Source organism: Habropoda laboriosa, unplaced genomic scaffold, assembly GCF_001263275.1.
Source record: "Habropoda laboriosa isolate 0110345459 unplaced genomic scaffold, ASM126327v1 scaffold65, whole genome shotgun sequence".
In the NCBI taxonomy this organism is placed as follows: Eukaryota; Metazoa; Arthropoda; class Insecta; order Hymenoptera; family Apidae; genus Habropoda; species Habropoda laboriosa.
In genome coordinates this window covers 187,166-199,438 of record NW_017100254.1, presented here as the reverse complement: position 1 = coordinate 199,438, position 12,273 = coordinate 187,166, and the positions used below count along the sequence as shown (strand labels likewise).

Genomic DNA, 12,273 nt, shown 5'->3' with positions numbered 1-12,273 from the left:
CGGTACGACGTATAGAGCCAACAGCCTGGTATTTTACGGCGTTCCCGTACGACGTACGAGCTGAACAGCGAAAGGGTTAATGGAGGCTGCCAATGTGTTCTCTCTGCCGGTGACATTTTTCTACGCTAGGCTGCTAAGGGCCCGTGAAGCGAATTTTCAACGTGCCGTCAAAAATGAAATTTGCCGCCGTCGGATATGAATTCCAGATTTCAATTTAACCAATAACCAGACCTGTCGTTCTCCGATCCTCTTGTCTGAGGACCTCAGCGCCGCGCCGGTGTCCTCCGTGACGGTGGCGTCTGATGGGAATTAGGAAACGGATCAGAGGGAGGATATCGAAGGAAGTGGAAGAATCCTTTCATTCGATGTTGAAAGTGGTTTTTATTTGAACTAACTTTTTCACGATTATTCTAGAGTGAAGTAGAAGAGTGAATTTCAGATTGAAGTTTAGTAACAAACTTCGCTGATATCGTGGTAATTTTTCAGGGAAATTAAAAATGCCCTTATAGTTGGAAAATCTTATTTTTCATCGAGAGATTGTTGTTCAATTCTGACACGTCGTCTAGAATCGATGGATGATGTAGCGACTGTTTGATCGCCTCAACTTTTTGCTTCTACTTCTCAATTTGTTCTCTCGGTCTCGTTGACTCTTTGCCCCGTTCAGCTCTCGCATTTCCCCTTCCCTGGTCGCGTTTGGGTCCCTTGACGGGGGTCAGTTTTGGGTGGGAGGCTAAGACTCCCACTCACGTTCGGGCCCTGGTCACGGCCCAACGCCAACCACTCACCCTCAAGGAGGGGGTGTTTTGCGTGAAGTACGCGTCACCCTGGGCTTATGGGAAAAACCTAGGGTAACGGTACCGCTCGCTCGCGAGAATGTGCTATTGAGATGCACCTTCGTGCAAACTCCAAATTGTCCGCTTTTATGAGAGGTTTGGAGCCCTCCTGACAATAAGGAATAATTAACGAACGAAAACATTAAACGCGTATTCAAACCTTAATCTCAAAAATAGCAATGAGTCGCGTCCGTATCGTAAACCTGGTCTAACTTAAGTATCCTTAACAATTATGGTACCTTGATTAAATACTATATTAGATACCTTAGTGGTTTATACAAACAGTGTCTTAAATTGTCATCAAATGGACCCTCACGAATAGTGACTCCAAGAAAAAGAACCTCGGAAAAAGTGTTTTCCATTCGATCAACCCAAGTTTAGTTTATGACGATAATTCAGTGGTAAACTAGACAATTATCATTTCCATTTCGCGTAATCTAAGTGAACCAGCATCCTCGGTCCGAGTTTAGTCTCGAGACAGACCGCAAAACCGACTGTGGCTCCGTTCGATTAAGACATTCCGTCTGTTCGCGAAGGCACCTTATCCTCCGCTGTTTCCAATCCAATTCATTTGCAAAACCATCCGCTAGCTATTGTTCATAACCAATCTACATAACATATACACCGTAATGTCTTTATATATAATCCCGTTCTACGATTCTCATTAAACAACAAACTGTCAGAATAGCTTGGAACAATTCGTCTCGACAGAGGGAACCAGAAACTAGCGGGTCCAATCATGAATACAATTAGTGTCGAAAATAATAGCTGGAATAATTATATCGAGGCATTAGACAGAAGTAAGAACCCATGGAAATGGACGCAATACCGAGTCGTGATATCAAATTAATGGAATTCGACGAGATTCGAACCGCAACTAGACTATAGCTGGCGATTAGCGTTTCATGATTAACGTGGATCGATCGGTTCCGCCCCAGAATCGTTTGTTACTCTCGCCACTCGATGAATTTATACTAGGACCTGTCCACGCGGTAGAAAAACGATCGAATACCGTGAATTCTACTTTTTTTTTTGCCTTCTTCTTTGTTCTTTGAACAGGAAGACTCGATTGAAAAATTCCATTGGAACCGTTGCGGCGGAAGAGAGTTCCGTGTTTCCGATCGGGACGCTCTGTTTTGCTCTCTGTTTGTTCAATCAAGCCTTGCTCTCGTTTGGATCAAGTCATTTGAACGAATTTGATTACGATCAGGGACGAGTACGCACGGAATTTCAGCGATTTTTATTCCGCACGACTGACGTTGATCTTTCGTTCGGCTTTGGCTGTGTAGTTTTGTTCCCTTCTTTGGTGGAGGAATGTGGAATTTTTACGCTAATTTCATTTGATGGAATAAGCCTTTTGTGTACTCTTCGGATTTCATGTGACAGATTCGAATTTTGTGAGAAATTGAAATTTCATTAACTTTTTTCATACTTGTATATTCTGTATAGTTTTCATGGGAAAACTTGTTCCGGCTGTTTGGCAAAACAGCATACCACGTATTTTTTGCAGCGCAGGAAATGGAATTTCTTGGTACTCAACAGGTCTCTGCGCCCTTATTTCTCTAATAATTTCTAAGGAAAGTTTGTTGTCATCGTTTCGCGAAGTAATATACGGAAATTAAGAAAAGTAGAGCAGTTTCTATAGAAGAGGAAATTTGGAATTCCTTTGGTAGCATTCTCTATAGCCCCCCTAGACACAACACCACTTTCTCCCGATAACAATTCCAAAAAGTTCATCCGATAGATAAAAAGTAATTTCTCTATTACTCTGCTACAGTCAAAGATTTGCAAAGTAATATTTTAAGTAAATAGTTTTTTCTTCAAAACGTTAATACCTACTGTTAGAATTATGGTAATAAATTAAAAGATATTATTTTAATTATGAATCTTCTTTATTTTGATACGCGAGGAAGGCACGTCGCTATGCAATCAATCAAACAAAACATCGGCAAGACGCAGAGAAAAAAAAAACGTATCAGCGTCACCCATACTAAACAGATGTGATTATGTTGATTATTTTTGCCGTTACTATTACACAGACACATACTCATTTCTCTTTATAATCCAACACCTACATATATTTACCTTCAATCATGAGACCATCTATCTACGAAAACTTTTAACAACCTTCCTTTCCACCAAATATTCTAAATAAATACTTTTTATAATCGCGAGATCATGCAGAACAACTCGTGATTCGCCTGCACCTCCTCTAGCGTCTTTCCACGCAAACTTTTAACAACCCTCTCGACATCCTTGCAAATGCACCACGCGACGTTAATTCAGTGGAGCAGCCAGTCGTCGCGTCTGCGTCTCGCGTATCAATTAAAGAGAACGTGGCCCGGTTTCCACTTGCCGAATCCACTTGCTGATCGAACGCGTGCACTTCCCGTGGCAGACGAAGATCCCCGACCATAAACCCGGTTTCCACGCTACACGAATACCAGAGTCTTTATTTATGGCCTTCTGTCTCTCCTCTCTCTCTCTCTATCTCTCCCTCCCTGAAGAAGAAGCAGCTTCCCTTTGAGCTCTCTGGCATCGCGACAGCTCCGAGGACTCACGAAACTTTCCATCGATTTCCCTCTTTCTCTACCTTCCTCTATATGTATATGTGTGTGCTCTAGCAAACCAGCCGTTGGCCAAGCTGCGTTTTATAAATTCTATAAAATACTCGGGTCGCGAGATACTCGCGTGTCTTAGTTCCCATTTTGCTTCTGTTTTCTCGATCCCGCCTCTTATGTTGAAACTATTATCCTTCGCAAGAGTGTTGATGCAAGGTTTTTCAGGGGGAATTTTAACGCAGTCGAATTGTTTTTCTATTGAATTTCCCGCGTTCTTTTATTTTCAATTTTATCGGAGATGTGGGAGTTGGATTGGATTGGATTTTATGTGAAACTTTATTTCATTTTAGAGAGACATTCCTGGGGTGAAAGTATATGTTTCAATTAATTTTATCTCGTTGAGGTTTCTTAATTAAATTTCTGGTGCTAGATTGCCATTAGTTATTTCGATACCAGTTTTGTTTCTTCGTTTTTGTTTTGGGACATTCGTGAAGGTGTAAGACTTAGCTAGTGGCGGTGTTTCATTTTCAGGTTTAATGCAGCTGTTTTTCGTGGTTTAATGCAGCAACTCATCTTCTGTATGGGGATTAGCTGGAAATATTGGTGTTGGTCGAGCATTTATCAGGTATTTCGAGGAGATTATGCTTTTTGGGTGATTTAAAACGGCCTGTTTTGCAGGATTCTTTTCGACCAGGAGCATAATATGTTATACAATACAAGTTACAGTGTTATCCAGATTCTATTTTACACTTGAATGGAACCTACGTTACTATTCATAAACAAAAGTCTGCACGTTTATTCTACAAGAATTTAGTTTATTTGCAGACCGTCAACTGTGAATAAAAGTAGTTCTTTCATGTTGAATTTTCTGGATGAAAGTAATTTCGCCCATTTAACATTGGAAGCACTTTCAGCCCGAGTTACTGAACAAAAATCAATATGTACACATCAGGGAATATTTTCAAATATTTCGACACCAAACGCGAATAGTGAAATGTAAATATTCTATTAAAATGTAAAATGTAAAAGGGAATAAATCGTGGAAAAAAATATTCGAGTATCGTCAGCTCCTCTCTTTAATTCCTCGAAAGTGTTTCACGCAAGTATTTTTTCCCTCGATGAAGAAATATAAAAATCGGATCAAAGGACGGTCCTTCGAGTTCCTGCCGCGGCGCACTAAATTCCTTAAGCCACCATTTAATTTCGGCCTCGAGTTTAACAACGCCGCGTATATCTGCTTGGCATGCGGATTCAATTCTAAAAGGGAAATAATGTAACCTGCTTCTTTATTACTCAACCTCTCAGGCTTGCCAAGCTGCGTATGTATATTCACGCATACATACACTTCACCAAGGCTAACGCGCTGCTATAGTCACCTTTAAAATCCATTAGTCGATTCTAGTAGTACCTTTACTGGCTCTCATAAATATGGAAGCCTTTGGATCAACTCGATTGGCCCATCTGGACGTCGAAGACGAGAAATATGGTAACCATTTAGGCTAACTTCTAGTGCATCGTGAAACGTGGCTTTTATATTATAAATCTCCAATTGTATGCCTTTTCCAAGTCATTCTCTCAGTGTGAAACAGCATAAGTTATCAAACTCAGTTTGTTAAATTGTATAACTACCATGAAGTTCTCCACGCTTGTTCTCCACAGAGAATTTTTGGAGATATTTCTACAAAGCTAACGTAAAGCAACTACTCCGAGGAAGACCTATCGATACTTAACGTCGCCTCTTTCTTCAGAAAACTCGATGCGGCAATTTAATCAAGTTCCCATAATCCCGGAAGCAGGATCTGGAATCCCGCATCGAATATTCCAGCGGCGGGCCAGTCAGGTGCCCGTAAACCGTAGGAATCTCCCGAGTAAAGGGAACTCGAGAGAGAATCCCCCGAACGACGTTCATCGTAAAACACCGTTCCTCCATAAAAAAAAGGGGGGGAAAGAGGAGGCAGAGCAGTATACAGTGGGGGGTCTATCTACATCTCTTTGGGAAATGTATTCCTCCGCGGCGAACAGCCAGGCTGAAGTGACTCCTCCCATTCAATTAGACGAACGAGCCCCAGTGTAGCCGAAACAGAAACAGCCATAAGTGGCCAGCCAGTCGAATAAATATTAGTGGAGAAAGAGAGAGAGAGAGAGGGAGAGAGACGAAAGAACGAGAGAAGGAGAGGGAGAAAATGAGAGTGAACGAGGAGAGATTGGAAGAGAGTAAGTCGGTGAAGAAAAGGAATAGGAGAGATTAAGGAGAGGAAATGAGAGAGGGAGTAGGAGTGATTGAGAGTAAATTTTTTTTTGTTCAGAAGGAAAATGAAAGAGGAGAGAGAACGAGCATGAGATTTCAAAGACAGTGAGTCAACGAGGGGAGAGAATGTCAGAGAGCACGAGAATGAGAGTGTGAGGAGAGGAAAAGAGAGTTGGGAAAGAGAATGAGAAGAAGTGGGAAGAGAGAACGAGAGTGAGAGTTCGAAGAGGGTGACTGAATGAGGAAAGAGAATAAGGGAAGTAGAGAGGGAAGCAACCGGAAATGGGGAACTCTAGGTTGGTTCTGGCCTCTTGCTATACTCCCGAGGTCGTTTCCTGTAACACGGCAATCTCGGCGGACATAGCGCTCTCTGGTTTACGCTCCTGGCCGCTTTTACTGCCGGTGAAATAAGGACCCTCGCGTGTATGCATTCGATGGCGCCGGGTAATCGCGGGGTGGCATCGAGAGCACGCGTACCGCGACCTCTATTGTTCGTATCGCGCCGCCACTTTCTTCCGGGCAATTCCGATCGGGAGAGCGGATCGAATGGCTGCTTGTTACTGCGCGAACCACCGAGCCTCGTCCATTTATATCTCGTCGTTTCATCGGCGAAGGTTACGGAATCCCGAAACGACGCGGTTTTTCCCCATCCATCCCCTCTATCTACTTCCTTCGCTCCGAGTATCGTTCTCCCGGCTTGGGAAATGTCTGAAACGTAGCTGGCGTTCTTTCTCGTTAGTTTTGAGTAGATAAAGAATGTCGTTTCTCGTGGTTGTCCAGTAGAGAACGATTCGTACGGTTAGGTGAGCTGAATTTGGGATAGAGATTGGTTAATGGTTGAGAAAAGTAGATCGCCAGACTAGGTATAATATGCAAACTGGATTTCAACTGTAGATTTGTCTTACGACGAAGAAGGAACATGAAAGGGAGAAGATCGCAGAAGAGGAAAGAAAAAGAGAAAGATGCGTTTCGCTTTGGGACTCACTGAGGAACTCTGGATTTGAAGGCAAAGAAGTATAACACAGGTCTTCCAAATCCACTACAATTGTAGATTTGTGTAAGGCACACAAGGGAATATAAATTGACTGTACAGTGACTGGAGTTTGGGCAATAGCTACGCTAGATCCTGGCTAGACTATGCTAACAGTTCAGATCTAACATGGAAGCTGGATTTAGAGATAAAGAAGTTCAATATGTACCTCCAGATTTTCACCAATTGTAGATTTACATAAATCACCAGTGCACTGAATTAAATTTAAGCTAGAGCTTCGTTACATCTCAATTAAACTAAGATTAGACTCTAGTTCTACCACGGATTAAAGGTAGCAAAGTCCAATATAGATCTTTTCAGATCTACATAAGTTGCATAGGTGAATGCTAATTGGAGGGTTTCCTCAATATTAGGATAGACATTGACTGGATTGAGCTGGAATTCTGGAAACTGACGTTCCGGATCTGATTCAGAGGTAGCCTAACGTAGATGTATTTTGGATCCATTCCACATTTGATTCGGTCCTAATCTCGGTTCAGCTTAAACTGAACCTAAGCTAAGCCTATTATTAGGCCCGGGATTTAACCCGCGATTAGGTCTCAGCCGAACGTAACAGTCCGTCAATCCATGCCAGAATTCACGAATCTCTATTGCCTTCCCTGTTCGATTAAACGTTACGTACATAGGAAACGTAGACGATAGGATTCACGTGGCAATTTGAAAAATATGTTTTAATAGTAGCATTAGTAGACAGGATGTTAATTTACACTTGAGATTTCATCGTCCTGTATGAAAATCTTCGTCAATTCAAACATGTTCAAATACATTTTTCCAGGGCAGAGGCGTCACTGACGGCGAATGATTCGATATCTTTGCAACTGGCCAGTTGGGCGCCGCGCGGCAATGCGCTGGTCTACGTCCACCAGAACAACATTTATTACAGGCCGGAGGCGGAAGTGGCCGTCGAGTATCAAATCACGGACACCGGGGTCTTCGGGACCATTTATAACGGAGTTCCAGACTGGGTGTACGAAGGTGAGCTTCTTCTACATAAGAACCGTTTTAATCATTCATGGGATGTTACGCGTTTAATCGTCTTTAAAGGGTAGGTAAAGGACGTGCAAGGTAGCTTCGTGTGTACGTATGTATCTGTTTGAAGAAACACATTTACAGGGAACACAAGTGTTTAGCTGAACAATTCCATTCGTTCGATTCTTTGCTTTGTACACGGTCCGTTTGCACTACCTCTTGTCTCTTTTGTATTCTTCGCGCCAACGCCACCTTCGACATTGTTCGCCACGTTTTTTGATCCTTCCTCGAAAATTCCGTGTGACTTCGTCTCTTTGTTTACCGCCTGGAACTTTGCAGCCTACTTTTAGCCGTGAAGGTCTGGAAGTTCGCCTGGTGTATACCCGGCCAATAATACTCGAAGAGAAGGAGAATAATCCAATTCATCGCTGAGCTTTGATAGAAAATTCTGTGTGACTTCAGAATTTCTTTTTTTGCTACTTCGTTTAACTGGTTATTCTTGTTTTAGACACGTCCGAATCATGCTTGCCTAATTTACGCATTTTCGATGTTGCTTAAAGTGTCGCGATTCAACGTTACACAAGTCAAAATTAACTTAACTTAATTTAGCCTAATTTAATTTAAATTGATTTAAGTTGACTTGACAGCACGACCATACTCCATATTGCATAATCGATCGAATTCTACAGCTAATTATTCATTTCAATAAAGTTCCCTTATACCAGAGAGCTACATCAATCTTACGACGATCTTGTTACGCGCGCAAACGAGACAATTGTACGCGTGCACGCCTGAAACCGCACGGTTCCGTTAATAGCTGCGTGACCGCTATCCGCCAGTTCTTCTGGAATAAATAGGCATCATACGGTTGAATTCACGCGGTACGAAACGGAAGTGGCGTTATCACAACGAGCTAGTTGTGAACACTTCAAAATAAAGTGGACCACGCGCTACAGCGTTACAGCCGGGTCGAATGAAAGGGTCGGCGCGCGATTTCCAAACCGCGACTCGTCGGTTTCGAGCACATAACGACCGCTCGATTTACCGTTTAATTATTTTTAATAGGCTCCGGCACCACCTGGAAATTTTTAATTGGTCATTCCATTCGTTCAAATTGCCGCCTATTTGATACCCCTTCGAACTATCGTACGACGCCAATGAAACAGTCTTTCGGGTGTCAGAAAATTGAGAATTTCCGAATGTCGCGATAGGGATTATTTAAGTTTCTTTTTCTGCTGAAAAAAGTAACCAGTTTGACGAGAAAAGAAATAGTGTTTCTACTTCTTTGGATTTTTCAAGTCAAAAATATTTATATTTAGAAAAATGAAAAAAGAAATCAGTTTCTTTTCCATACTTATCCCTTCAAACAGGGCAACTTTTCTCTTGTCTCCTAAATTATGTGTTTTTTGACTTACCCTCTACGTATACTTACCCGTTTACTACCTTTTCCAAGCTGATTAATATACAGGGTGTTTCAAAACATGTGGGCATAACTTGAGGGATGGATTCAGTACGCTGAAATAAGGGATAAAGGGAATTATAGCACTTTTTGTGTGATACCTGTTATTTAATAATTTTCATAGAAATTATTCAAAGTGGCCACTCAAATTGTTATGAAATGTATTAGATGATCACTTCAAATTATTATGAGATGTATTACGTGCTGTTACCACCAAGAACATGTATTAAACCGATTGAAACAAATTATAAAATCGTGTTTGCATGGCAGACCAGAAGGGGTCGTGCGTGAAATAGGAAGCGTTACTTGTAAACAATTAAAAGAACCAGTCAATAGAGCCATTTTAGCGTACTGAATCTATCCTCGAAGTTATGCCCACATGGTTCAAAACACCCTGTATAATGACTCGTGATATCGAATTTTTGAAGAATCCTATGTACAGTAGCAATAAGTAAGTAACCTTGAACAGGCAATTAATTCCAAACACACAATACCTACTCCAGCACTTAATTATCACCCGACAAATTGATCCTCAAACCCATCGAGCATCTTCAACGACCCTCAACCCTCCAGAATAATATCATTTCACCCCAGGTTTCACCTCTGCTCAACATCAACCACGGCAATCCAATTGCCCCTCTTCGTCACTAGCAATTAACACAAACACGATGGCCTCGATCGAACGTAAAAAGAGAAACACCCAAAATAAAAATACCTCGTCGAATTACAGCAGCAGTAACGATAATACTTTTGTTTACTTTATTGCACATTGTACGCACGTTGAAAGAGCTATTGTGCTAACTACGAGTCAGTATTCGAAAGATTGATAATTTACAGTGTCAAAGGAAAAAAGGATGCGGGTCCATTTTTTACTTATTATGATATTGGAATACATAGAGATGTATATTTTATTGTGAAATTCAGATTTGACTGTAGAAACGGGAAAAAGGTGACAATTGCAAATTATCACCATTTAAAAAATAGCATGGAAAAAAGTGAGGATATTAGTGTTTCTGTGGAAAAGGGATGACAGTGTGCGTTTGTAAAGTGTCCTTGTGCTATGTTGATGCATTTTTCAAGTGTTGATTAATTGAATAATATCTGAAATTTCCCTGAAAGTAACATTAAACGGGCACCTAATTCTCTTTTCCCTGTACCCTTCATTTGCTAATTAAACGGTTACGCAAAGGTGAGACGTGAAATCAGACAGCATTTATGTAGAACGCGATTCCCTGGTCCTGTGGATCGAGCACACTCGTCATGCGCACGACGCAATATTTTTTCGTCGACCCTTTTAGACCTTTGTACGAGTGCACCGGATGAGTTTTCGCTCCGGAACCGGGGACAATAATATGTGCCCGGGTCGTAATTCACACAGCTGATGCTCCGGGGGACGTTGCTGCACGCGTTTGCATATTTCCCAAGCTTCATCAAAGACCCGCCGCCGTCACCGCCACCCTCTTTTGCTCCGTCGTCGTTTCGCTAAATCGCGCCAACCCCCGACCAACGGATGAGGCATAAAAATTCAGAGAACATCAGAGAAGCCGCTGTGAAATTCTTTCTTCCCCCTATTTTCTATGGGATGTAGTGGAATCATAGCGATGTGGTTGGCCTGATTCGCCAGGGCACGGATTCAATAAGATATCCCCTCTGACTAGATAAATATTTAAACGCGCTACTCTAACGTCTTCCAATCAGCTGTTTTCTCCTTCAGATTATTAAGGTGCCTTTCAACCTCTGAGAATGGTCAAAAAATTGACTTTCTGCTTTTTTCCATTTTCTGGAGAATATACCCTGTGGATGTTAACATCGAAATCTGAAAACTTCACGGTTCCTGTAATACAGTAAACGTAGAGATTTGCCCCGTTTTTACATAAGCTCTCCGAGGACGTAATAACTCATAGAGTTACTTATATTTGTCACAATTTCTTTTCGTACACCTTCTTCGAAGTATGAAAACTACATTTTCAAAGTTTCAAGTTCCTTCGGAAAAGTTCTTGAAGTTACCCTTTCATTCTATGCTTCAGAGATCCCTTAAAGTCGCTTAGAATGCAGAGAATCGTTTTTTGTAGGTTGATTCGATTAGGGACGGGCTGTGGTCGTATTACTTAATTGCACGCTGATCGTGGATGGATTGGTGATGTGTGTACATTGAAAAGGGATTTGGTGATTTGTTTGAGAAGTGGAGGGACTGAGGGGGAGTCTTTGGCGCGTGTCGTCGCTACACAACTGACGCGGAAGGGATCAACGGATCAAGGGGTAGAGAATGCCAACCAAGGCTGCGTGTTCCTGGCTGCTCACGTGAATATGCGGAAACATGGAATGTGTAAAAGTTTGCTCGCTTCATACTACAATATAACAAAACACAAATATGGTATAATACAATATTAACTCTTTTACTTGTAACAACTAATCTCACTCCTGACACAGATTCTGTTCAAAGTGCGACAAAAGCAGTTGTATTAGTAACAAAAATTAATTTTAATTTATAAGACCGAAAATTCTGGGTGTAGTTCCGAAAGGCCCTGGTCGCTGATCGACGCGAAATTTGGTGGGGAGGAAGAGGAGGGTGGGTGGACCCCAAACATAAAATATTAGCTTCAGCCAATCATTAGTTTTCGAGATATTAGCAAAAACCTTCGGTACTATACATTGAAACTTTGTATACAGACGTGACTAATGCATTTAATGCTGTCTATACAGACGTTATGAATACAACCGTCTCCGCTGTAGTGGTTGTTGCCATCAAGTGACGAATAGCCGATGGCACAATAGCGGTAGCAGCCTCGATATCTACTGTGTGTCCCACGTAAAATTTCAACGAAGCGACGACTGTTCTGATATTGCCCACCGCCTAGATATTCGGCGGTATTAGACCCTAGGCGGAGATGATTACATACATGATTAGATTAGGTTAGATTAAAGTCCACGCATTCAGTGGCTGCTTCGTTCAATTAGTCGTTTTTGTCACCCTATAGACACCGAGCCTATACTCGACACTTGACGGCAACGATCACTGCAGCGAAAACGGTTGATTAGTAACATCTGTACAGGCAGCACTCAATGTATTAGTAACGTTTTTCAGCACTGAAAGTTTTTTTTATCAATAGCTCGGAAACTAATGATTGGCTGAAGCTAATATTTTATATTTA

At 41.7% G+C, this 12,273-nt stretch overlaps 1 protein-coding gene across 2 annotated transcripts in view; it reads left to right on the top strand.

Annotated features, from left to right (window-relative positions):
* Window positions 1-12,273, top strand: part of LOC108572313 (venom dipeptidyl peptidase 4-like) — a 321,177-nt gene that overhangs the window by 187,797 nt on the left and 121,107 nt on the right. For both annotated transcript variants that reach the window (XM_017934526.1, XM_017934525.1), the window contains one exon: window positions 7,469-7,668. In XM_017934526.1, the coding sequence (XP_017790015.1) occupies window positions 7,469-7,668 (200 nt within the window). The remainder of the gene's footprint in view (window positions 1-7,468; window positions 7,669-12,273) is intronic.